The sequence below is a fragment of the Leptodactylus fuscus genome, chromosome 1, assembly GCF_031893055.1.
Source record: "Leptodactylus fuscus isolate aLepFus1 chromosome 1, aLepFus1.hap2, whole genome shotgun sequence".
Classification (NCBI taxonomy): Eukaryota; Metazoa; Chordata; class Amphibia; order Anura; family Leptodactylidae; genus Leptodactylus; species Leptodactylus fuscus.
In genome coordinates, this window is record NC_134265.1 from 361,327,161 (window position 1) to 361,354,006 (window position 26,846).

Here is a 26,846-nt window from a genome sequence, read left to right on the forward strand (position 1 = left end):
TTGCCCATCCCTTTCTACCCTCCTTCCTCCCCTACAAAATATATATATATTTTTTTTTTTTTAAGTAGTATTGATGTTTTTTTTAACCAACGCCATCCTAGTCCAAAGTCCAACCTGTCAGACAAAATGGAAAAGAAGACTTTGGTGGTGGACAGGATGAGCCTTGGGGATCAGTAGACGCCACATCAGGACGTTACCTCCTTTCCTTACCTATTGGGCTTTGCAGACTCCAGAAGTTTTTTTTTTTTTGTAGGACTGAAGGATATTTTTTGGACTGTCAAACTCTTGGAAAAAAAAAAAAAAAGAAGAAGAGGCACTTGCAACGCCTTCCTTCATTCATTCACAATTCTTCATACTTGGCTGGGCAGAAAAAGAAAGGAAGAAAGAAGGAGTAAAGTCATCCCGATCCGAGAAATTACTGTCTATAAGTTGACTCGGAGACGCTCTTTACCGTACGTGATCGGTGCCTGTAACTCGCTCCAAAATTCAGATGTGGGAACAACTTGACGTGTGCACCTCTTAAGAAAGACCTACGTTGCTGAGGGGATCTTGCATTTGTGTACGGTGGCAACCATGCCGAAACCTTACGTGGTGGAATACTTGTTCAGAGCCTCCGATGCCCTACGTGCATGTGACTGCTGACTTCTGCTCTCTGGGTGAATTGTTGCTTGTTTGTTTTTGTTTTTCCTCCTTTCCGAAAGTGGTATTGGAAGGAGGGGGCCAGCCTAGGGGTTAGGGGGGGCTTCGCCTGATGTTTGATCAGGCTACTAGTATGGGCGATGGAGTGTCCGAAGAGAGAAGAAGCCCTCTGTGTGGCAAGTCAGCCACGTCGTGTACAGAGCGACTCAGAGACAAGGGAAGCCGAGCTGATGTAGAGTGTTCCTTACGAGGCCACAGCATTAAGGACATTCCCGTGACCTCTACCTCCAGCCCTGGATCGTCCAAAGAGGAAGGTCAGGACAATCAGTCCGCAGGAGAAGCTGATTACTGTCGACGGATCCTGGTCAGAGGTAAGGATTTAACAAGGGAAGGGGGGGGGGGGGGACGACGACATGGAGGGAATGGTATGGAAGAGAAGCGAATGAATGGAGGCAACTGAGAGATGGGTGAGCATGAGAACACATCCCTATCCTTCCAACGGTGCGAATGGGGGCTCTGATTCCCTCCAATGCCTCCAATCGCTTCAACGAACGGTCCGCTAGATGTTATGTCAGGGCAGCGGACGTCCTCGTAGCTGCAGGTGCATCGCCGCTTCCTGTCATGTAAAAGTTACGTGATCGTGATAACGACCGCAATGTCTCACAGTTCCTCTAGCGTCCGCACCGTGGTGATCTCGCTTTCTCACCCCCAAAAACAAACTATTAATTGAGAGCTATCGTGGACTCCGTGGCAGAACACAAAGCCCGTTATTGTCTCCATCTGGCATTTAGTCCCAAGCATAGGATCCATAGGCAGATGAAGCTATTGAAATATGTATAAAGTTACAATAGAGTGGCCGGCATACGAGGAGGAGGAGGAGGAGGAGGACGAGGGACTATCTCCGTATACATCGCTCCAGAGTAACGTCATTGCATGTACCGTATTATCCGTGCATGGGTAAGCCCGAGAGAGAGGCACGGTATGGAGCGTTACCCTAATACCTCTCCGCTCAGGATATATTTAGACACAGAGTCCCCGAGTCCCTGAACACGGAGACCGTCTCCAGGATTTTTGAAAAAGATGCCTTATATTCCGAGACGTCTCAGCCTTGTGTGTGTGTGTTGTTTTTTTTTTCATTATTAGCCATTCACAACTTTATTGTTCAACAATTCGCACAAACAAGCAGGACGAGGCCCTGTGCGAGCAGAGTCGCCTGTAGCATGTAAACATTGTATCGGTCAGCCCGAGTTCTAGCAAAAAAACACAACGTTCTGCTTTCAGAGCGATGGGATTGGATGGGAATCAAAAGTAGAATTTTAAGACCAATGCAGGGGGCAAATTTTCTATGAGCTTTGGGCTAAGGGTTTCTTAGCAGAGGAGTCCAATGTGTCCTATAGGGAACGTCGTGTCTGTGGTGTGCTGGTTATGTAAGGAGCAGCGGTGGAGGGTCGGGATGCCTTTATCTGCTCCGGGAATCTGAGCAGACCTCTTACATTTTTTATTTCGTGTTTGGGGATTTTTACGTTGTCGTGTTTTTTTTTTACAATATTGTCAGTTTTGGACAATAAAGTCGTTAAGTGGGGCATAACATTCTATAAAATCCTGGAATAATGGACCGGGGACGGAGATTGTGCAGGGTGGATTTTTGGATGAAACTTTGTCTCAGCGACGTGATACAAAATAGTGACTAAGGACTAAGCTCAGGAAGACCTATAGAATGTTGGCCATATTCTTATTTTGTGTTCCGTGACTGTGTATACTGACAGAAGTGAGTAGGTGTGTGTATGTGTGTAAACATACTATGTTACCTATGCCTCTCTGCGTGAATAAGCCGGGCACACCGACTGTAGGCCGGTATAGAGGAAAACTTTTTAACTCTTACATGGGCAAACTAGATAAACGTGAACGCAGGAACGCTATCCTTACACATACTATTGATTAGGTCAACGACAACAAAAGGCAACCCTACACATTGTGAATTTTTTGTATTCTACGTTCACAAACAAAAAGAAACAACAATATACACTTACCGTTGTGTTATTAGATCAACGGAACGCTTATCCATTGTGAATATTTTGTATCCTCCATTCACAAACAATAGTATACACTCACACTTATGTTCTGAGGTCCGTTACAACTTAGGGGAACCCTATAAATAGTGAATTTTTTGGTTCTCTATTTTTACATCCATACACAGACACACTTACCTATAAATCGTTCCGGCAAGACTTTGAGGTTGAGTCGGTCGAGACTAGGTCTGAGAAAAATCCTATTTTTCAATCTCGACTTGGAAGTTTGAGGAGGGGATGTCGTAGTCTTGTGTTTTTGTGGAGTTCAGGACCTACGTTGTTGAGATACCATAGACTGACTCAAAAGCTTGTCATTTTTTTTCCGAGACGACGGTCACGAACACATTCGAGAGATTTGCTTCTTCTGCACCGTGAACGTTTTACCAATTCTTAAGTATAAAGAGAAGGAAGACTAAAGGTTTATTGGCAATTCTCAAAAATGACAGGGTAGATGGAAATTTTCAGGTCAATCGGAAGTTGTATAATATTGTTTTTGGAGACCGTTACCCACCGATCAGGTCAGAACATCTTTATGATACTGTAGCACCAAACAGGGTTAATGAGGACTTTGTCACATTAGTTACTTTCCCTTAATTAAGACTAATTAGTGGAAGACAATTTTGCCAAAATAAACCCACGGTGGTGTAAAATTTATTTGAAGACGATGATATACCACGCTCTTCCTCTGCGTTGACTATGGCTTCAGTCTATCAGCCCTGTATACCTTGAGAGCTATAGAGGTCAACTCGAGTTCACGAGCAGGCGGCCATCATGTCACCGTTGTGGCGCTGCGCTCACAGCTAAGGCTTCACATTATTAAAAAAAAAAATTGTAAAAAATTTGCTGTTAAAACAAAACGTAAATTAATTTTTTTGAAATTTTTTTAAAAAATATCAGGGAATTTTATCCATTGACCTGGATTTAGCCGGAAGTTTTGAAATTCTTTACAAGGTGCGAAGGGAGGAAAAAAAAAAAATAGAAAAAAAAAAAAGTACCACGTGGCCCACAGTATGGCGTATGTGCCTAACTAGTTGTTTCAGCTTTGTAATTAGACACACTCCTTAATTAAGTGTAAACAAGTTAACTACTGAATGTAGGGATATTAGGAGTCAGGCTGCTCTATATACCCAGTGGCGGGGCCATTATATTCACTCTATTCCAGGGTTACAACCATGCTTATTTTTGGATTTTTTTTTTTTTTTTACTTTGCCTTTGGCTGGAGGTGCAACGACTTTGTCAAACTGATGGTTCAGTGATGAACCTATATATACCGTATACATCATACCTAATAGTGCTACGTGTATATAAACCACATGATACACTCCAGGGTCATTGACTCATTGATTACGGTAATATTTAAAATTTGAGTAAATTTGTTTGCAAAACTTTTTTTTAAAAAATTGACTTTGACAATTGAATGTTACTGACTCTGGATTACTTTTAAGGGGCTGAGACTCTAATGAGAAGAATCAGTAGTGACAGCCACCATTTTGCCGTTCGGTGCCTTAAACCACAACAAAATGGTGGACTCGGAGCACTCAAGATTTTTTTTTTTTATTTATTGAGAGCGGTAAAAGTAGGGAAATGTTTTTAGATCGACGGAAAGCGAAATTTATAGACGAACATCGAGAGAGAGATAAATTTTTGATAAATTAATTAAATCAAAATTAATGATAATTAATCTTTTTTTTTTTAAAATATATATTAAAGATTTAATATAATATAATGATTTTTTTAGAAAAAATTCTAATATTACATATATTTTTTTATTGATCAGTCTGATACTAATGTTCCATGAAAAAAATATTTTAAAAAATTAATAAAATAATATTTTTAGACTTGCCAATGGTTTGGTCGACCACTATTATTATTGTCCCCTTGGCCTCTCCATTAGAAATGTTATAATATTCGTCACATTTCGCGTCCTTGTCACGTCCATCGTTTTATACCGATATGTCATGTTTTTGTGATTTTTTTTTAAATTATTTTATTTACACATTTATTTTTTAAAACGGGACCAATTTTTATTTTGTTGTTTTGCGTTTTTTTTACAAAATATCTGAAAATTGCGAAATTTTTGTTTTCGGCAAACCTTTGTGATGTATCAGTTTGAATGAGAATATAAACATGTTGTAGCGTAATTTCTGATTCGTATTTTGTGTAATATTATAATTGGTCTGTACAAAAAGTAGCAAAAAATTCGGTAGTGCCGCTTTTTTTCTACTTTTCTACTATTATAATTGGTCTGTATTCTGGATATTATTGATTTATCACGTATGGACGGTTTCATTCATGACGTTGCAATCTATTTCTATCAAATCCTATTCAAATGATTTATTTTATCTAATTTTTTAAAAAATTTTTTGCTTAATTTATATTTTTTTCTTATTTTATGATCTTGAAAGTGTTGAATTAAAATTTTTAAAAAATTATTTTAAAAAATTTGACTTCACGTTAGGCATCGTAGCTCGTTCCCACGACCTTAGAAGCCTATATAGGCTATACAGTACCCTACGTTATGTGAATATTGTATGGTCTAGTTGTTACGAATTGCAATTTTTGGAACCCCTAGCCAATAAGGGACTGTAATATGAAATATGCTGAGATAAGCCCAAGCATACGCATATTTTACATCCGAAGATGACGCTTAATGCGTCAGTCATATCAGAACAATATAACACACCCAAAGCTCCACAATTAACAGAGACTGCCCGCATTGGTTGACATAGATTCGCCATCAGGGGGGCTGAAATATCTCGCCGAAAGAAAGCATTTTGTCTTTGTCATAATAATACGTGCATAGACAGTCGGATCCATCGTCCTCGCAGGAATCCCCATGGTGCCTTTAAATAGTCAATATGTAGATTTGCCAAAGTGACATTGGGAAATAAATTCAGGTCTTAACAATGCTGAGTAGCAATCAGTAATGAACAAACTATTCACAAAAAGCTTAGTGCAGCTTTTCACAGCACGACCAACAATTTCCCCCCCAAAAAAAGGGAAAAAAAAAAATCTCCTGTTTTTTTGTGATTTTACGACAAAAATTGGCGAGTTAGAAAAAGAATCCGAACTAGTTTAGTAAGAATAGTGGATTGTAATGGCGTCCAATAAAGTGGAGAACAGGCAGCTGAATGCTGGGCAGGGTTAAGTGAGATAGAAAATCGTCTCATCGGACGTTTGTGCGTCAATAAACAATGGCTTTGTCCATTGGAGTAAACAATTTTACAATTGAGATTTCCTTTTTTATAAATTCGGTCTTTTGTATTGAATGTTATAGTCGTAGCGACGAGTCTTCTCACTATCCTGAGGATCCGCATATTCCATGTCCATTATACAACGTGATCCCCCTAAAGAGTCCTCGATTATTGGAGTCAAAAAGACTCTACAAAATTGGAAGCCATCTATGACTTGATAGTGGTCACATTCCCAGGTCTGCCCCAAGTCATGAGACCAGAACACCTTTTCAAAAAACCCAAAGTGGACGTTGTACGTACTGGACCGACTTGGGGTTCAGAGCGCGTGACACATTGTATCGAAAAAAAGGGCTTGTGTTTTGATAGTAAACTTCTCCCATATGAACCCATGACTGCTACAGCACGTCCTCCTGGGTCACCACTGGCACCTTCACCACCTGTCCTGGAGTTGATAGACCAATAAAGTCTTCTAGACCTAGTAGGAGTATCACGGGAGGAATAGGGTATACGCCAGAAGATACTCTCAGGTTCTATTTGTCACCACTTTGTGAATGTTTTTGGCATCTTCTTTCCCTCCGGCACCTTGAGCTGTAGAAGAGATTTGTTTGCTTAGTTAACAAGAACATCAATCCCATGTGAGGAGAAAAACATCTGAAAAATAAGGGCACAATATTAGGTCGAATCTATAGTGGAAAGTCATGGTGACTAAATATTTTAAAAAATCTGGACCCTTGACTAATGGAGCGGTATCATTGATGTTTATTCATTTCAACCATTTTACTATTAAAAATGTGAAAAATTCAAAATATGGGTCAAAATAAAAAATTTTTAAAACGCTTGGACCTATCCACATGAATGTTTTTTCTTTTGTTTATAATTTTTTTTCTGGTTAAGCGAAACCATCTTAATTTCACTAGATGCGGTGGATTTATTCTTCCAAATTTACTAAAAGATCCAGAACTTTTAGTAAATTTGATACATTGGGAACCAACAATTGGAATCTCAAATCTAAATTTGTATCAATCAGACTTTCTACGTGAATGTAAGCGTTCTTCTTGGAGATGCTGCCACTTTTCTTGCTACATTTGTGTGAATTTTGACTCATCTTCATATTTGAGGTTTATTTTGGACTGGTTTATGCCTCCAACTCTATTAAACGTGGACAATTGCTAATGTGACACCAAGGGTAATAAGAATTAAGACTACATTGATCCCTTCGATATGTTTTGTAGAGGTTCAGTAGGTATGGGTTTGCCAAACTGGATTCTCTCACATCGACTCTATGTGGACACTGGATGATGCCAGATCATGACCTTTAGGGCTTAGAAGCCCATGGGGTAGATAAGTAGACTGAATAGACTGACAAATCAAAAAAAGATCAGAATGAACTTAGAATAGATAGGCCTTTGTAATTTTACCAATTTTTGTAAAATTTGCCCCATGCTGAAAACAATCTAGAAATCGGGTTATAATCTTGTCTGTATTAGAATTTGTAAATTGTAAAAAAAATCGTAGACATTTTTGATCAGCACATTCTATTGTGGACCCAGAATCCATTAGTTTGTACATTTGCTATAAAGCCATGTGGTAAGGTATAGATATTGAAATAGTTGAATGGATATTGGTGGTACGGTGTATGGCCAGACCTGATCTTTCTGTGTTGATTTACAGTTGTGATGGTCTAGATGGTCTTTGTCTAGATTCATCATATGACCCAAAAGAAAGCACCGGCAGGTTTACAGGCCGTCCATAGGACATGGACATTTTTGACAATACATGGGATGATTACATTATATGCACCTACATACAGATTTTGACTGATCCTATTACATAATGGGCACCATTACCAATGTGTCATATCGGTAGGACCATTGATAGAAGATGTTTATAGGCTTGGTATTGACGCTCTAGCTAATGTTGGTCGCTCTCGTGATGTTACGAGTTTATTATCTTTGCCTCTAGACAACAAAAATGATTGAAGGTTCTCCTTTTTCTACATCGTGGTCCCCTCTTGTATATCGGTGTATATTATATTATTCAATTATAGTAACGTCCTTTCATCTGATACAATCTTGTTCCATTGGTGATGTCTCCGAGGTTGTTACTTTGTTTCGGCAGCGTCGTTCTTTAACTCCAGAACAACATTTTGATACATTTGCCGTCCATTTGTGCAGTTTTCTTTATCTACATGCTTAGGAAAGCAAAAACCGGAGAGAACTAAATGACCAGTGATGGGTGAACCTCATGAGAATATTCCAAAGATTCGACCAAAACTTGTTTGGTTTGAACCGGAAGCGGTTTTCTTATATTTATGACTGAGTGTATAGTAACTGTCGGCCCATTCTAGGCTCCTCCGCTCTTTTTTTTTCCCAGTGTCTTCTGGCTCCTTGGGTTTCATTAAAGAGAGCCCGAAGAGGCCAGAAGACTTCAGGAACGAAGACCAGATACTTTGGTGGGGCCTCGGAGGGATCAGAAATGTGAAACGTTCACAGGATTCTTAATGTTATATTCTATGGAACGAAGAGATTTGAATGAACCCCCAAAAATTCTTAACAAACCCAGTTGAGTACAAAGCTATTCCTTCATCTCTATAAATTTCCCATGAGATGGCTGAATTTATGTAGTCCAAGTGATTCAGTACACAGTAGGTGATGGGTAATTACGTGTAGTTATAGGGGCCTGGGAATGGTTTTAGGATAGGTTCACAACACTTTGAGATCGAAGCCACAATAACGTCAAACAAAGACGAAAACTAGGTCTAAAAAAGAGCTGCCATCTTCGCTCATTACCATATGTAGCATGCTATTCCCCGGACCTCCAATTGCCACTTGTGGAGACATTCGGTGTTCGTGATTGTAGCCACTAGTTCGTCCTTGATTGGACATCTCACAAATACTGTGATCCATGGGTGCCAGTCCCGGGGAACAGGTAGCCATTAAAAGACACAACTGTAATAACACATTTTAAGACTATTGTATATGGAAAAGCGTATTCTTAAGCCATGATGTTTTGCTTTCCTCCCTTATTTTCCGAGGACAAAGTGCATAAACCATTAAGATGATGCCGAAGGAAGCGCTTGACGTAGCGAGGAGAGGAGCATTTCGCTGCGCTTGTCTATATGTATTTATGAGGCATCTGACAGCTGCTAGGGCTAAATTACGGGTTACTTTCCTTGTTCTCCCTGAATTGGATCAACAAAGCGTTTCTGAAACATAATATTGTGCCATTTTTATAGAGACGCTGAACAACCATCTGCGAGGGAAGAATCAGCGGGAATTGGGGGCTTCAGGCAAGAGGTGCAAAACCATGTTCAAAATAAACAGACATGCCCTGGTCTATAGGGGGTCTGCATGCTGTAGGGCCGTCTAATTCTAGGCTTCGTATTCTGTAGCCCAAGTACAATTTCCACTTTAGCCCCAGGAAAATAAGCAGGCGTTACAATCTATGGGTGTTGTGGTAAAGTGTTATTTTCAGGTTAATTTTCGGAGAACAACTAGAGCGCCCCACATTGGTTCGTGATTGCAGTCATCAATGTTGTGCTCCATTTCCAACCATTGTTTTTCAACCAGTTTATCAGGGAACTATTCTAAGCCAGAAGGGGGTCTCCAAAAAGTTCCAAATCACAGATCCGTATTGTACAATTCACTGGAACCTGAAGATCTTTACTCTCTGTGGAGTCTAAAATGCTTCACCTTATGTCTCCATGGACTTATATAGGAAGGGGATGGGTCTGCTCAATCCTTAAGGCTGAGTTCACACGGTGTATTTTTGGTTGCATCTGCCCAAAAAGTTGGCTCCCATTGAAATCAATGGGAGCTGGTCAGTTCTTTTTTCCAGAAGCCGTATGTTCCGGCTCCCGGAAAAAAGAATGGACATACTCATTCTTCAGGCAGAGTGGCCTCGTGAATCCACCTGAAGACATTCCTTCCTCCGGACTAGGCCCATCGGAGTGCGCGACTGGATACCGATACACTGCACCAGCACTCAGTCGCAGCTACCCGTATTTTGGACTGGAACCTGAGGTGGAGGCCAAAAAACCCCTTTGTGCACCCGGCCTTAAGAAGATGGTGGGTTGTAATTTAGCACAATCCTAATCCTATTGGCTGTGCTAAAGTTCATACAGAATTTTATATAAAGCTCATATTATTATTAGGAATTTTTAAAAATATGTAAGGCTTGTCAATCTGATAGGACTTAAAGGGGTTGTCCAGGCAAAAATGGTATTTTTTTAAAATTTTTTAGTTAGGTCGGAGGAGGAGGTAAAAAAACCCCCATACTAACATGTCCCTTGTCCCTCCCTGCGCAGTCCGGTACTACAGCGCCATTGTTGTCTTCCAGCAGAAGTACCTAACAGCTGAGGTCTATCGTCCGCCTCAAGAAGGGAACCAGTGACATCCCTGCCCGTGAGTCCCCGATTCCCTTCCTAACGTCACTAAGGCTGCTGATTGGCCTCAGCAGTCATGTGACTCCTGAGACCAATCAGAGGCCTCATTGGAAGGGAACCGACAGGATCGGACTACCCTGGGTGGACACAGTGGATAATCCGGGACAGGTGAGTATGCTGTTTTTTGTGTTTTTTTTTTTTTTACCTCCCCTCTTTTACTGCCAATTTTTAGGAGTCCCAGTTTGTACAGACAGGGTCGGATTAGCCCACCATAGTACCAGAGCATCCTCTGTTGGCCTATGTCCTAGCACAATAATGGATGACACAGGTCTAGCAGAAGGCAACCCATGAAGGTTATTGAGGTCTGTGGGGGTCCAAGGGGGGTTGATGGAAGGTGGGCCCCTGGAATGAATCTGGTTGGCCCAAGGAACCCTACTTCAGCACTTCCTACTGATCTTGAGAACTCCAGGGTAACTGTGTGGTTGAAGAGATAGCACAGTCCGCTATAGAAAACACTCCCTGACTACTAAAGGTAACCTGTCACCAGCACTTCCTTCCATATCCTACTAAATTCCCAACTTTCTCGCCCTAGAACCACCACAGAAACAGAGGACAGACTTCTTTGCGCATGCGCTGGGAGCCAGAAAGATTCCAGGCTTCACCTCTGGTGGGCGTAACACTACTCAATGTTGTAAAGGACAGGACTTAGGCATTGTGCAGATTCGAGGCCCCAACCCTACCAACATAAGGAAACGCTGTAGGTTTAGGGTGTCCTTAGGTTGGTGAAAGGCTCCTTTAAGAGACAAAAACACCTGGTTAAGAAGGCAATGGCCTCCAGATTTGCAACATTGTAATAGAAACCTAGAGATCGATCATGTTCCGGGTAGCGCACACTTTTTGGGCAGGATGTTGCATTAGGCTTTTTGCAGGGTTTAGCCCTACATTTCTCCTTTGACCATATCCGAAGTATGAGATCTTGATGGAGGGATCGTATGATCGCCAGGCTCCTGATCTCCCCCCTCAGTGTATTGTGATAACCGCTTGTGCATCACTTTGCGTCAGTTCTTTGACATGAAGTTGATAGAGGGCGCTGTTGCATGTTATATAGCTGAGTTCAGCTCCGTCTGTCTATAGGGTGTACAGCATCCTGCAAAAGTTTTAGGCATGTAAAATGTAAATGTAAATCTCATCAATATCCGGTGTGACCTTTACCCTTTGCCTTCCATCAGTTCTTCTCGGTACTTGTAGACAGTCTTTGGCAGAACTGGGCAGGGAGGTTGTTCCCTCCGCCATCTTGGAGAGCTAAGCGCAGATCTTCTGTGGATGTAGGCTTGCTCCAATCCGTCTCTCTCTTCATGTCATCCCGGACAGACTGGATGATGTTGTGATCAGGGCTATATCTGTGGGGTGCAGATCATCACTTCCAGGAGGACTCAAGGGTCACATCAAATATTGCTGTTTCCCATTTCTTCCATTGCACATACAATGTATATCATCTCTACGGATTAGTATCTGACAAGGCTTTGTAGCATCTCGCAGGGTTTCTCAGTAGATCCTAGCACCCCCTAGAGCTCGCTTTGGCCTCCCTCTGTCATCGACTATATAGCTAGAGCGTCTTTTTTGGATCGGGACTATGTAAAGGCTTTTTCAATAGACTTTATTTATAATGTCAAATGCCTAATGTCTCGGAGAAGTCTTTTATTGCTTGACAACACACTGAATGGAAGGCATGTTGATCCGTGAACAATTTATAGCAGGGTTGAAATTTTTTGACATTTCGCTTTCTCTTGTCTCCGACATACTATAATATCCACTTATCTGGGATTTATAAACTCAGGACTAAAGGTTGTGCACGGTATGGGGAGGTAGAAATCGGATTTAAAGGGCACTTCCTTAAGATGAAAGATTATTTTTACTTGTTTCATCTCCACATTTCCCGGACAATTCCTTTAAAAAATACAGCTCATCCCACAAAAAATACATCTACATCAGCAGAATAATATAAAAGAGATGAAAAACTTTCAAAAAATCAATTTGTACTGAAAAAGTAAAACCTTATGCTAGACATTTTTGTTCCCTATATAACTCCTTTAAGAAATACAGCTCAGCCCACAAAAAATACAGCTCCATTGGCAGAAAAATAGAAGAGGTGAAAAACCTAAAAAGTCAATTGCTTTATACGTATAGTGGTAGGGTGGACCTTGTCCTGGATGTTTTTAATTCCTTTGAACAATACAGCTCATCCCACAAAAACCTACTTTTTAGTCTCCCAATAACCCTTTAGTGACACTGTTGTGCCATCATTTTTTTTTACACCTCCCATTGTTTTGGGATGTTTTTTTTTTACAGCATTCACCATGTGGTCTTATGATGTGATAACTTTTTCCGGCAGGTCGCTACGATCACAGCGATACCTCATTTATATAGTTTTTGTTATGTTTGACTACTTTTACACAATAAAAACAAGACCTACAACTCCTCCATTGAGCAGACTGTGAGGTGGCTTGTTTTTTGCAGGACAACCTGTAGTTTTATTGGTATCGTTTTGGGGAGCATACAGCTTTTTGTATTCAATTTTTTGGTGGGTAAGATGAAAAGGGGACAGCAATTCTGGAACAGTTTCTTTCTGTCTTTACAAACTTTATGGTGGAGGATAAATAATGCAAGTGTGGTGTAGTATTGGTCGTTACAGTTACGATTAATCCTCTGTGTTAGGAACCAACCTCAAGTGCAGGAAGTGTCTCAAGAAGACAACCCATGTCTGTATACCCTCTCAGGTCATGGATGGGAATGATGTATGAGCCAACCTCTCTGGAGGACTCGAGATATCCTTGTATTACGGGATGACTGGCCTCCATGTAACACCACAATCCCTACAGAAGCTGCCGGCCATGGCTTTTACCTGGTCTACGCTATTGGGAGCCATAAGCCATGAGTCTTTCAGTCTCAGATGGAGCTGCAGCCCCAGTCTCTATTCCTTGATGATTCATCAGTTGGAGGTTTCAACATATGGGAACCCTGAGATAATGTTAGGAAGATTGGGCACCAAAGCATGCAACATAACATTCATTGGACTAGACTAGAAACCAGATCTGGATTGGTACAAAACATTTTTTGAATATTTGCCAAAGTGATCCACTCCTGCAACAAAGTTGGGTCCTCCTGAGGCACAAAAGATGTGTTTGGGCTGATAGGGGAATATTTGGGCTGAGTGGGGCTGAGATAGCTGGTCAAGAGAAATCTAGAATGTAGAAACAGTATAGAATAGAGTTGGACAGGTGTAAGAGAAAACAGGACATACTTCAAGTTATTATTGAGGAGGCCACTGAGAACAAGACAAAAAGACTGTGTAGAGTAGAGCGATAACACGTCAAAAGGCTTATCAAGGACTATTATGATCAATGCATGGGTAACACTCTAGACCTAATGCAACCCTAGACCTGTGGGACAACTGCAACTACTTGTATGTTCTAGTCAATGGCAGACATATGTGGTTCTGGAGATGGTGGTGTTTAGAATAGGGATACACAGTGACCTGTGTCACACAACAAAAAGTCACACAGAAGTCAAGTAACAAAAATTTCACTGCATTCTTTATGTTGTCACATTATGACGTGCCATTCCATGTAGCTGCATCATGAGAGTTGCAGAACATCCAAGCATTTTGGATTTTTGTTAAAGGTCGTATGTGTCGGGATTTGAGTGCGCCTCGACTTATTCTACAACCATTACAACTCTACAAAAGACTTGTGTGTGACTTGACATTGCGGGACACATGCCTCAATATATCCCTAGACTCGCACAACTCTTTTACTTGCATAACGTCTTTGCAACTTTTTGTTGTTGATGTGTAGCCCTAGTCTTATCCTGTTAGTAGACTGAGTACTGACAAGTGGCCACGACAGTCCTGAAAGCTGATCTGAGAAGTGCTGAGAAGTGATGAGCCATGTCCAAGGGCCTAAAAGTGAGCCATGTCCAAGGGCCTAAAAGTGAGCCATGTCCAAGGGCCTAAAAGTGAGCCATGTCCAAGGGCCCAAAAGTGAGCCATGTCCAAGGACCCAAAAGTGAGCCATGTCCAAGGGCCCAAAAGTGAGCCATGTCCAAGGGCCCAAAAGTGAGCCATGTCCAAGGACCCCTTTGGGCATATCCCTTATCAGTGCTAGTAGTCAATCTAGAACTTTGCCCAAGGGATCTATAGTCAAATGAAATAGTTTTTTGTTCCTGTCTGTCGAAGAACTATGCCTCGATTTAGAATGACTGCCAATCCTTGTCCCACCATTGAGTTGTCACCATCAAGATCTGTGCCTCAATGGAAGTAAACTTGTTTTTTTGGACCATCTTCTTGTGTCTGTGGTATCCTGTCTAGATATCTACCACGTTCTCCACCCAACATAGTCAGCTTCTTGTGTCTGTGCTATCCTGTTGAGATATCTACCACGTTCTCCACCCAACATAGTCAGCCTCTTGTGTCTGTGGTATCCTGTTGAAATATCTACCATGTTGTCCACCCAACATAGTCAGCTTCTTGTGTCTGTGGTATCCTGTCGAGATATCTACCACGTTCTCCACCCAACATAGTCAGCCTCTTGTGTCTGTGGTATCCTGTTGAGATATCTACCACGTTCTCCACCCAACATAGTCAGCCTCTTGTGTCTGTGGTATCCTATTGAGATATCTACCTCGTTCTCCACCCAACATCACAGGGACACAGTGATACAGAACAATATTATGGGTTAAGGGTTAAGGGTTTTAGATTTTGGTAATTGATCCAGAATCAGGAATTTTATCCCCTGCCATAAGCCTCGTTTTTGTTTTTTTTTTGCCTTCCAATGGATCAACACTGTAGGCTTATCGGTTGGACTTGATGGACTTGTGTCTTCATCCAACCTCATCTACTATGTAACTGTACATGGAACTGTAGTGATTTTGTGTGCTGTGTCAATACACATGACGCCTAAAGCCAAAGAGGTTCTAGAGCTGTAGAGAACTACAGCTCCGTCATTTATATGAATGGTGGGATCCCCTATACATAGACCCCACCACCATCACTATCTACTCAATAACATATAAAGGTGCCCACACCCGTTCATCTTTCATTTTTAGATTTCTTAGCATCCTCAAGGTCTGTGGATAACATCAACCTAAAGCTCCTCATCTCAGGCTGTGTTATTTGCACTCACTGATATAAATAGACTTTGCTTGTGACCCAAAATGACCTGAGAATGACGAGCAGCGATGTGATGTCCTAAATCTGCAAGGTAGTAGACACAATGAGAAAATCACACAAGGCTGGTGAGCTGTCATGTTTCTATCTCTACCTCTGACTATATGGAGAGATATATAGACACCTACGTCCTGAACACCGAACAACACCTAATGGGTCTGTCTGAAGCCAAAACCAGTGGTGGTTCTAGAAGATGGAAGAGGTACCAGTTTTTACAGTATGGATTTTCTCTGTCTCTTGGATTTGGCCAAATACTGGGGGAAAAATACTGGCCTAAAACTGACAGAGTGAATATGACCTAAGGGTAGAACTCATTCAGGGCTTTTTTATGAAGTTTTTGAACCCAAAACCAAGAGTGGATTGAAAAGAGAAGTAGTAGTTGAGCTCCATTCTTTATGTTCCTTCAGGTTCCACCTGGGCTTGGCTTACAGTGCTCATATATGGTCAGTGAGGCTGCATCCTCGGTGCTCTACATGGTGGGCCACAATAACATATATGGGTACAGCCACTTATTGCCAAATTACAGCCAGTTGGTGACCATTGCCTTTGAGCTATAGTGGGTGAAATCTTTGATCCTGGCATTGGATGTTACCATGACATGTACTACCTAACTAAACACTATACAAGCTAAGAACCCCCACATGATATTGGTGCCCCCTAGTGGCAGTTATTTCTTTCTGTAAGATAATGACTGCAGTGCCCCCAATGGCAATTACCTCTTTCGGCAGGATCATGACAGCAGTGCCCCCACATGACAGCAGGGCCCCCACATGACACCAGTGTCCCCACTTGACAGCAGGGCCCCCACATGACAGCAGTGCCCCCTAATGGCAGTTATATCTTTCTCCAGGATAATAGACTTTGTTACCTTGTTCATGGTCTGATGACAATGACAAAGAGTTACTGGGTTCCAAATTTTCCAGATCTCATACAGATTAAGCTTCCGTGGGATGTGGTGGGAAATCAATTCCCCAGTATAGAAAGACATGTTGGGGTTGAATTCTACCAGACTTCCCAGTAGATTCAATATGGGGTCAACGTGAACCTTTACCAAACAATAACAAGTATCTTTCTTAGCCTTACCAATCTATCTGGTTTTCATGTCCATTGACTATCTAACATAGCGCAGATAACTGTATTATCCCTACTTATCCCCCATTTCGCAGAGGTAGAGGTATCACGTTTCCGACCCTACAGAGTCCTCAGTCATTACAATCTTGTCTTCCAAGATTAAAGAATCAATACAACAAATTTCTATGAATTGGTGTCCAATGACTCAGTGGAATTGGTGACATTAGGAGACTCGTTCGCTCTTCTGATGTTGACTTTTTGTCTCTTTTTTTCCCATCAAGATGCCAAAGGGACGATCCGGGAGATTGTTCTCCCAAAAGGCCTGGACCTCGATCGGCCAAAGCGCACCAGAACCTCCTTCACTGCAGAGCAGCTGTACCGCTTGGAGCTGGAGTTCCAGAGGTGCCAATACGTCGTCGGCAGAGAGAGAACGGAACTGGCCAGACAGCTCAACTTGTCCGAAACCCAGGTGAGACCAATGTTTTTGTCAGATGGCTCCAGATTTGTTCAATACTGATTAGAATTTATAATTCTCTATTTTCCTTTCCTGAAGCAGACTGCAACTATTGCAACTGCAACGATATGAACCATGGGGTAGAGAGGCTGCATGGTCAGTGATGTCACTGGTGTGTAGTGAATGGTTAGGTTGTATTCTCAGTGATGTCACTGGTGTGCAGTGAATGGTTAGGTTGTATTCTCAGTGATGTCACTGGTGTGTAGTGAATGGTTAGGTTGTATTCTCAGTGATGTCACTGGTGTGCAGTGAATGGTTAGGTTGTATTCTCAGTGATGTCACTGGTGTGCAGTGAATGGTTAGGTTGTATTCTCAGTGATGTCACTGGTGTGTAGTGAATGGTTAGGTTGTATTCTCAGTGATGTCACTGGTGTGCAGTGAATGGTTAGGTTGTATTCTCAGTGATGTCACTGGTGTGTAGTGAGTGGTTAGGTTGTATTCTCAGTGATGTCACTGGTGAGTAGTGAATGGTTAGGTTGTATTCTCAGTGATGTCACTGGTGAGTAGTGAGTGGTTAGGTTGTATTCTCAGTGATGTCACTGGTGTGTAGTGAATGGTTAGGTTGTATTCTCAGTGATGTCACTGGTGTGTAGTGAATGGTTAGGTTGTATTCTCAGTGATGTCACTGGTGTGTAGTGAATGGTTAGGTTGTATTCTCAGTGATGTCACTGGTGAGTAGTGAGTGGTTAGGTTGTATTCTCAGTGATGTCACTGGTGTGTAGTGAATGGTTAGGTTGTATTCTCAGTGATGTCACTGGTGAGTAGTGAATGGTTAGGTTGTATTCTCAGTGATGTCACTGGTGTGTAGTGAATGGTTAGGTTGTATTCTCAGTGATGTCACTGGTGTGTAGTGAATGGTTAGGTTGTATTCTCAGTGATGTCACTGGTGTGTAGTGAATGGTTAGGTTGTATTCTCAGTGATGTCACTGGTATGTATTGAGTAGTTAAATTGTATTCTCAGTGATGTCACTGGTGTGTAGTGAATGGTTAGGTTGTGTTGTCAGTGATGTCACTGGTGTGTAGTGAATGGTTAGGATGTATTCTCAGTGATGTCACTGGTGTGCAGTGAATGGTTAGGTTGTATTCTCAGTGATGTCACTGGTGTGTAGTGAGTGGTTAGGTTGTATTCTCAGTGATGTCACTGGTGAGTAGTGAATGGTTAGGTTGTATTCTCAGTGATGTCACTGGTGAGTAGTGAGTGGTTAGGTTGTATTCTCAGTGATGTCACTGGTGTGTAGTGAATGGTTAGGTTGTATTCTCAGTGATGTCACTGGTGAGTAGTGAATGGTTAGGTTGTATTCTCAGTGATGTCACTGGTGAGTAGTGAGTGGTTAGGTTGTATTCTCAGTGATGTCACTGGTGTGTAGTGAATGGTTAGGTTGTATTCTCAGTGATGTCACTGGTGTGTAGTGAATGGTTAGGTTGTATTCTCAGTGATGTCACTGGTGTGTAGTGAATGGTTAGGTTGTATTCTCAGTGATGTCACTGGTGAGTAGTGAGTGGTTAGGTTGTATTCTCAGTGATGTCACTGGTGTGTAGTGAATGGTTAGGTTGTATTCTCAGTGATGTCACTGGTGAGTAGTGAATGGTTAGGTTGTATTCTCAGTGATGTCACTGGTGTGTAGTGAATGGTTAGGTTGTATTCTCAGTGATGTCACTGGTGTGTAGTGAATGGTTAGGTTGTATTCTCAGTGATGTCACTGGTGTGTAGTGAATGGTTAGGTTGTATTCTCAGTGATGTCACTGGTATGTATTGAGTAGTTAGGTTGTATTCTCAGTGATGTCACTGGTGTGTAGTGAATGGTTAGGTTGTGTTGTCAGTGATGTCACTGGTGTGTAGTGAATGGTTAGGATGTATTCTCAGTGATGTCACTGGTGTGTAGTGAATGGTTAGGTTGTATTCTCAGTGATGTCACTGGTGTGTAGTGAATGGTTAGGTTGTATTCTCAGTGATGTCACTGGTGTGTAGTGAATGGTTAGGTTGTATTCTCAGTGATGTCACTGGTGTGTAGTGAATGGTTAGGTTGTGTTGTCAGTGATGTCACTGGTATGTATTGAGTAGTTAGGTTGTATTCTCAGTGATGTCACTGGTGTGTAGTGAATGGTTAGGTTGTATTCTCAGTGATGTCACTGGTGTGTAGGCAGGATATTTAGTGATGTCACTGGTGTGTAGGCAGGATATTTAGTGATGTCACCTCTCTATACTGGATAGACTTGTGATTTTTATATACTAATATTCATGTGCAGAATATGGGCCAATGCCCTGATCCCGGTCCGGGTTTATTCAGTTCTCCGGTTCTTGCTGCTCATACGTGACCCTTTAGTGATACAGGGTAAGAGAGACTGTGGAAGGGAAGTAAATGGTATCTGAGCGCTCTGATCGTTGTGCCTGCTGACTGTGCCGGGAGCTAATGAATGGTTTAATGTGAGTGCGATGAAAATAGTAATCAAGATTTATCAAGTAGCGCTCACGAGACAAACCGATAGCAAAAGAGCAGAAAGTCTAACGTCTGGAAACCAGATCTACCAAGTTTATTAGACTGCGGATGATGTCACACTGTGGGGTTTGGTGGTGACCTCAATCTTCTTCCACATCTACAAGACTGTATTACTCAGGGACAGTGTCTTAAAGCCAATGTCCACCTACATGATGGTGCTGACTACTGATAGAACTGAAGGCAGCGAAACATTGCGTCTGATTCTCAGATATAAGTCCTCATTGATGTCTCCTGGTTTATCTGGCCAGACAAGTCTCTGCAGTGACTGCACATGTACGGCACAAATAATATGTCACCCAATGCATGGCCGAACCAAGTCCACCAAATCAGCTCCAAGCTACAGAAATACCCGAAAGGCTTGTGTGGTAGGGGCGAAAATATTATGTGCAGTAAGGACTAAGGACAGGTCAGCAATATCAGATTAGATGGGATGCGACAATCAGGAACATCAGTCTGTCATTACCCTGTACCCCAAGTATCAGCCTGTCATTATCCTGTACCCCAAGTATCAGCCTGTCATTATCCTGTACCCCAAGTATCAGCCTGTCATTATCCTGTACCCCAAGTATCAGCCTGTCATTATCCTGTACCCCAAGTATCAGCCTGTCATTATCCTGTACCCCAAGTATCAGCCTGTCATTATCCTGTACCCCAAGTATCAGCCTGTCATTATCCTGTACCCCGAGTATCAGCCTGCCATTATCCTGTACCCCGAGTATCAGCCTGCCATTATCCTGTACCCCAAGTATCAGCCTGTCATTATCCTGTACCCCAAGTGTCAGCCTGTCATTATCCTGTACCCCAAGTATCAGCCTGTCATTATCCTGTACCCCAAGTATCAGCCTGTCATTACCCTGTACCCCAAGTGTCAGCCTGTCATTATCCTGTACCCCAAGTATCAGCCTGTCATTATCCTGTACCCCGAGTATCAGCCTGTCATTATCCTGTACCCCAAGTATCAGCCTGTCATTATCCTGTACCCCAAGTATCAGCCTGTCATTATCCTGTACCCCAAGTATCAGCCTGTCATTATCCTGTACCCCAAGTATCAGCCTGTCATTATCCTGTACCCCAAGTATCAGCCTGTCATTATCCTGTACCCCAAGTATCAGCCTGTCATTACCCTGTACCCCAAGTATCAGCCTGTCATTATCCTGTACCCCAAGTATCAGCCTGTCATTATCCTGTACCCCGAGTATCAGCCTGTCATTATCCTGTACCCCAAGTATCAGCCTGTCATTATCCTGTACCCCGAGTATCAGCCTGTCATTATCCTGTACCCCGAGTATCAGCCTGTCATTATCCTGTACCCCAAGTATCAGCCTGTCATTATCCTGTACCCCGAGTATCAGCGTGTCATTATCCTGTACCCCGAGTATCAGCCTGTCATTATCCTGTACCCCAAGTATCAGCCTGTCATTATCCTGTACCCCAAGTATCAGCCTGTCATTATCCTGTACCCCAAGTATCAGCCTGTCATTATCCTGTACCCCCATTGTCAGCCTGTCATTATCCTGTACCCCAAGTATCAGCCTGTCATTATCCTGTACCCCAAGTGTCAGCCTGTCATTATCCTGTACCCCAAGTATCAGCCTGTCATTATCCTGTACCCCAAGTATCAGCGAGTCATTATCCTGTACCCCAAGTGTCAGCCTGTCATTATCCTGTACCCCAAGTATCAGCCTGTCATTATCCTGTACCCCAAGTATCAGCCTGTCATTATCCTGTACCCCAAGTGTCAGCCTGTCATTATCCTGTACCCCAAGTATCAGCCTGTCATTATCCTGTACCCCAAGTATCAGCCTGTCATTACCCTGTACCCCAAGTGTCAGCCTGTCATTATCCTGTACCCCAAGTATCAGCCTGTCATTATCCTGTACCCCGAGTATCAGCCTGTCATTATCCTGTACCCCAAGTATCAGCCTGTCATTATCCTGTACCCCAAGTATCAGCCTGTCATTATCCTGTACCCCAAGTATCAGCCTGTCATTATCCTGTACCCCAAGTATCAGCCTGTCATTATCCTGTACCCCAAGTATCAGCCTGTCATTATCCTGTACCCCAAGTATCAGCCTGTCATTACCCTGTACCCCAAGTATCAGCCTGTCATTATCCTGTACCCCAAGTATCAGCCTGTCATTATCCTGTACCCCGAGTATCAGCCTGTCATTATCCTGTACCCCAAGTATCAGCCTGTCATTATCCTGTACCCCGAGTATCAGCCTGTCATTATCCTGTACCCCGAGTATCAGCCTGTCATTATCCTGTACCCCAAGTATCAGCCTGTCATTATCCTGTACCCCGAGTATCAGCGTGTCATTATCCTGTACCCCGAGTATCAGCCTGTCATTATCCTGTACCCCAAGTATCAGCCTGTCATTATCCTGTACCCCAAGTATCAGCCTGTCATTATCCTGTACCCCAAGTATCAGCCTGTCATTATCCTGTACCCCCATTGTCAGCCTGTCATTATCCTGTACCCCAAGTATCAGCCTGTCATTATCCTGTACCCCAAGTGTCAGCCTGTCATTATCCTGTACCCCAAGTATCAGCCTGTCATTATCCTGTACCCCAAGTATCAGCGAGTCATTATCCTGTACCCCAAGTGTCAGCCTGTCATTATCCTGTACCCCAAGTATCAGCCTGTCATTATCCTGTACCCCAAGTATCAGCCTGTCATTATCCTGTACCCCAAGTATCAGCCTGTCATTATCCTGTACCCCGAGTATCAGCCTGTCATTATCCTGTACCCCGAGTATCAGCCTGTCATTATCCGGTACCCAAAGTGTCAGCCTGTCATTATCCTGTACCCCAAGTATCAGCCTGTCATTATCCGGTACCCAAAGTGTCAGCCTGTCATTATCCTGTACCCCAAGTATCAGCCTGTCATTATCCTGTACCCCAAGTATCAGCCTGTCATTATCCTGTACCCCAAGTGTCAGCCTGTCATTATCCTGTACCCCAAGTGTCAGCCTGTCATTATCCTGTACCCCAAGTATCAGCCTGTCATTATCCTGTACCCCAAGTATCTGCCTGTCATTATCCTGTACCCCGAGTATCAGCCTGTCATTATCCTGTACCCAAGTATCAGCCTGTCATTATCCTGTACCCCAAGTATCAGCCTGTCATTATCCTGTACCCAAGTGTCAGCCTGTCATTATCCTGTACCCCAAGTATCAGCCTGTCATTATCCTGTACCCCAAGTATCAGCCTGTCATTATCCTGTACCCCAAGTGTCAGCCTGTCATTATCCTGTACCCCAAGTATCAGCCTGTCATTATCCTGTACCCCAAGTGTCAGCCTGTCATTATCCTGTACCCCAAGTATCAGCCTGTCATTATCCTGTACCCCAAGTATCAGCGAGTCATTATCCTGTACCCCAAGTGTCAGCCTGTCATTATCCTGTACCCCAAGTATCAGCCTGTCATTATCCTGTACCCCAAGTATCAGCCTGTCATTATCCTGTACCCCAAGTATCAGCCTGTCATTATCCTGTACCCCGAGTATCAGCCTGTCATTATCCGGTACCCAAAGTGTCAGCCTGTCATTATCCTGTACCCCAAGTATCAGCCTGTCATTATCCGGTACCCAAAGTGTCAGCCTGTCATTATCCTGTACCCCAAGTATCAGCCTGTCATTATCCTGTACCCCAAGTATCAGCCTGTCATTATCCTGTACCCCAAGTGTCAGCCTGTCATTATCCTGTACCCCAAGTGTCAGCCTGTCATTATCCTGTACCCCAAGTATCAGCCTGTCATTATCCTGTACCCCAAGTATCAGCGAGTCATTATCCTGTACCCCAAGTATCAGCCTGTCATTATCCTGTACCCCGAGTATCAGCGAGTCATTATCCTGTACCCCAAGTATCAGCCTGTCATTATCCTGTACCCCAAGTATCAGCCTGTCATTATCCTGTACCCCAAGTATCAGCTTGTCATTATCCTGTACCCCAAGTATCTGCCTGTCATTATCCTGTACCCCGAGTATCAGCCTGTCATTATCCTGTACCCAAGTATCAGCCTGTCATTATCCTGTACCCCAAGTATCAGCCTGTCATTATCCTGTACCCCAAGTATCAGCCTGTCATTATCCTGTACCCCAAGTGTCAGCCTGTCATTATCCTGTACCCCAAGTATCAGCCTGTCATTATCCTGTACCCCAAGTGTCAGCCTGTCATTATCCTGTACCCCAAGTATCAGCCTGTCATTATCCTGTACCCCAAGTGTCAGCCTGTCATTATCCTGTACCCCAAGTATCAGCCTGTCATTATCCTGTACCCCAAGTATCAGCCTGTCATTATCCTGTACCCCAAGTATCAGCCTGTCATTATCCTGTACCCCAAGTATCAGCCTGTCATTATCCTGTACCCCAAGTATCAGCCTGTCATTATCCTGTACCCCAAGTATCAGCCTGTCATTATCCTGCACCCCAAGTATCAGAGAGTCATTATCCTGTACCCCAAGTATCAGCCTGTCATTATCCTGTACCCCAAGTATCAGCCTGTCATTATCCTGTACCCCAAGTATCAGCCTGTCATTATCCTGTACCCCAAGTGTCAGCCTGTCATTATCCTGTACCCCAAGTATCAGCCTGTCATTATCCTGTACCCCAAGTATCAGCCTGTCATTATCCTGTACCCCAAGTATCAGCGAGTCATTATCCTGTACCCCAAGTGTCAGCCTGTCGTTATCCTGTACCCCAAGTGTCAGCCTGTCATTATCCTGTACCCCAAGTATCAGCATGTCATTATCCTGTACCCCAAGTGTCAGCCTGTCATTATCCTGTACCCCAAGTGTCAGCCTGTCATTATCCTGTACCCCAAGTATCAGCCTGTCATTACCCTGTACCCCAAGTATCAGCCTGTCATTATCCTGTACCCCAAGTATCAGCGAGTCATTATCCTGTACCCCAAGTATCAGCCTGTCATTATCCTGTACCCCAAGTGTCAGCCTGTCATTATCCTGTACCCCAAGTATCAGCCTGTCATTATCCTGTACCCCAAGTATCAGCCTGTCATTATCCTGTACCCCAAGTATCAGCCTGTCATTATCCTGTACCCCGAGTATCAGCCTGTCATTATCCGGTACCCAAAGTGTCAGCCTGTCATTATCCTGTACCCCAAGTATCAGCCTGTCATTATCCTGTACCCCAAGTATCAGCCTGTCATTATCCTGTACCCCAAGTATCAGCCTGTCATTATCCTGTACCCCAAGTATCAGCTTGTCATTATCCTGTACCCCAAGTATCTGCCTGTCATTATCCTGTACCCCGAGTATCAGCCTGTCATTATCCTGTACCCCAAGTGTCAGCCTGTCATTATCCTGTACCCCAAGTATCAGCCTGTCATTATCCTGTACCCCAAGTATCAGCCTGTCATTATCCTGTACCCCAAGTATCAGCCTGTCATTATCCTGTACCCCAAGTATCAGCCTGTCATTATCCTGTACCCCAAGTATCAGCCTGTCATTATCCTGTACCCCAAGTATCAGCCTGTCATTATCCTGCACCCCAAGTATCAGAGAGTCATTATCCTGTACCCCAAGTATCAGCCTGTCATTATCCTGTACCCCAAGTATCAGCCTGTCATTATCCTGTACCCCAAGTATCAGCCTGTCATTATCCTGTACCCCAAGTGTCAGCCTGTCATTATCCTGTACCCCAAGTATCAGCCTGTCATTATCCTGTACCCCAAGTATCAGCCTGTCATTATCCTGTACCCCAAGTATCAGCCTGTCATTATCCTGTACCCCAAGTATCAGCCTGTCATTATCCTGTACCCCAAGTGTCAGCCTGTCATTATCCTGTACCCCAAGTGTCAGCCTGTCATTATCCTGTACCCCAAGTATCAGCCTGTCATTACCCTGTACCCCAAGTATCAGCCTGTCATTATCCTGTACCCCAAGTATCAGCGAGTCATTATCCTGTACCCCAAGTATCAGCCTGTCATTATCCTGTACCCCAAGTGTCAGCCTGTCATTATCCTGTACCCCAAGTATCAGCCTGTCATTATCCTGTACCCCAAGTATCAGCCTGTCATTATCCTGTACCCCAAGTATCAGCCTGTCATTATCCTGTACCCCGAGTATCAGCCTGTCATTATCCTGTACCCCAAGTATCAGCCTGTCATTATCCGGTACCCAAAGTGTCAGCCTGTCATTATCCTGTACCCCAAGTATCAGCCTGTCATTATCCTGTACCCCAAGTATCAGCCTGTCATTATCCTGTACCCCAAGTGTCAGCCTGTCATTATCCTGTACCCCAAGTATCAGCCTGTCATTATCCTGTACCCCAAGTATCAGCGAGTCATTATCCTGTACCCCAAGTATCAGCCTGTCATTATCCTGTACCCCAAGTATCAGCCTGTAATTATCCTGTACCCCAAGTATCAGCCTGTCATTATCCTGTACCCCAAGTATCAGCTTGTCATTATCCTGTACCCCAAGTATCAGCCTGTCATTATCCTGTACCCCAAGTATCAGCCTGTCATTATCCTGTACCCCAAGTGTCAGCCTGTCATTATCCTGTACCCCAAGTATGAGCCTGTCATTATCCTGTACCCCAAGTATCAGCGAGTCATTATCCTGTACCCCAAGTATCAGCCTGTCATTATCCTGTACCCCAAGTATCAGCCTGTAATTATCCTGTACCCCAAGTATCAGCCTGTCATTATCCTGTACCCCAAGTATCAGCTTGTCATTATCCTGTACCCCAAGTATCTGCCTGTCATTATCCTGTACCCCAAGTATCAGCCTGTCATTATCCTGTACCCAAGTATCAGCCTGTCATTATCCTGTACCCCAAGTATCAGCCTGTCATTATCCTGCACCCCAAGTATCAGAGAGTCATTATCCTGTACCCCAAGTATCAGCCTGTCATTATCCTGTACCCCAAGTATCAGCCTGTCATTATCCTGTACCCCAAGTATCAGCCTGTCATTATCCTGTACCCCAAGTGTCAGCCTGTCATTATCCTGTACCCCAAGTGTCAGCCTGTCATTATCCTGTACCCCAAGTATCAGCCTGTCATTACCCTGTACCCCAAGTATCAGCCTGTCATTATCCTGTACCCCAAGTATCAGCGAGTCATTATCCTGTACCCCAAGTATCAGCCTGTCATTATCCTGTACCCCAAGTGTCAGCCTGTCATTATCCTGTACCCCAAGTATCAGCCTGTCATTATCCTGTACCCCAAGTATCAGCCTGTCATTATCCTGTACCCCAAGTATCAGCCTGTCATTATCCTGTACCCCGAGT

General features: G+C 43.3%; 1 protein-coding gene across 1 annotated transcript in view; it reads left to right on the forward strand.

Annotated features, from left to right (window-relative positions):
- Positions 1 to 751: 751 nt before the first annotated feature.
- The window catches only part of VAX2 (ventral anterior homeobox 2), a 58,610-nt gene continuing 32,515 nt past the window's right edge, over positions 752 to 26,846 (forward strand). The window contains exons 1-2 of the mRNA XM_075261845.1: positions 752 to 1,010; positions 16,863 to 17,050. Of these exons, the coding sequence (XP_075117946.1) occupies positions 752 to 1,010; positions 16,863 to 17,050 (447 nt within the window). The remainder of the gene's footprint in view (positions 1,011 to 16,862; positions 17,051 to 26,846) is intronic.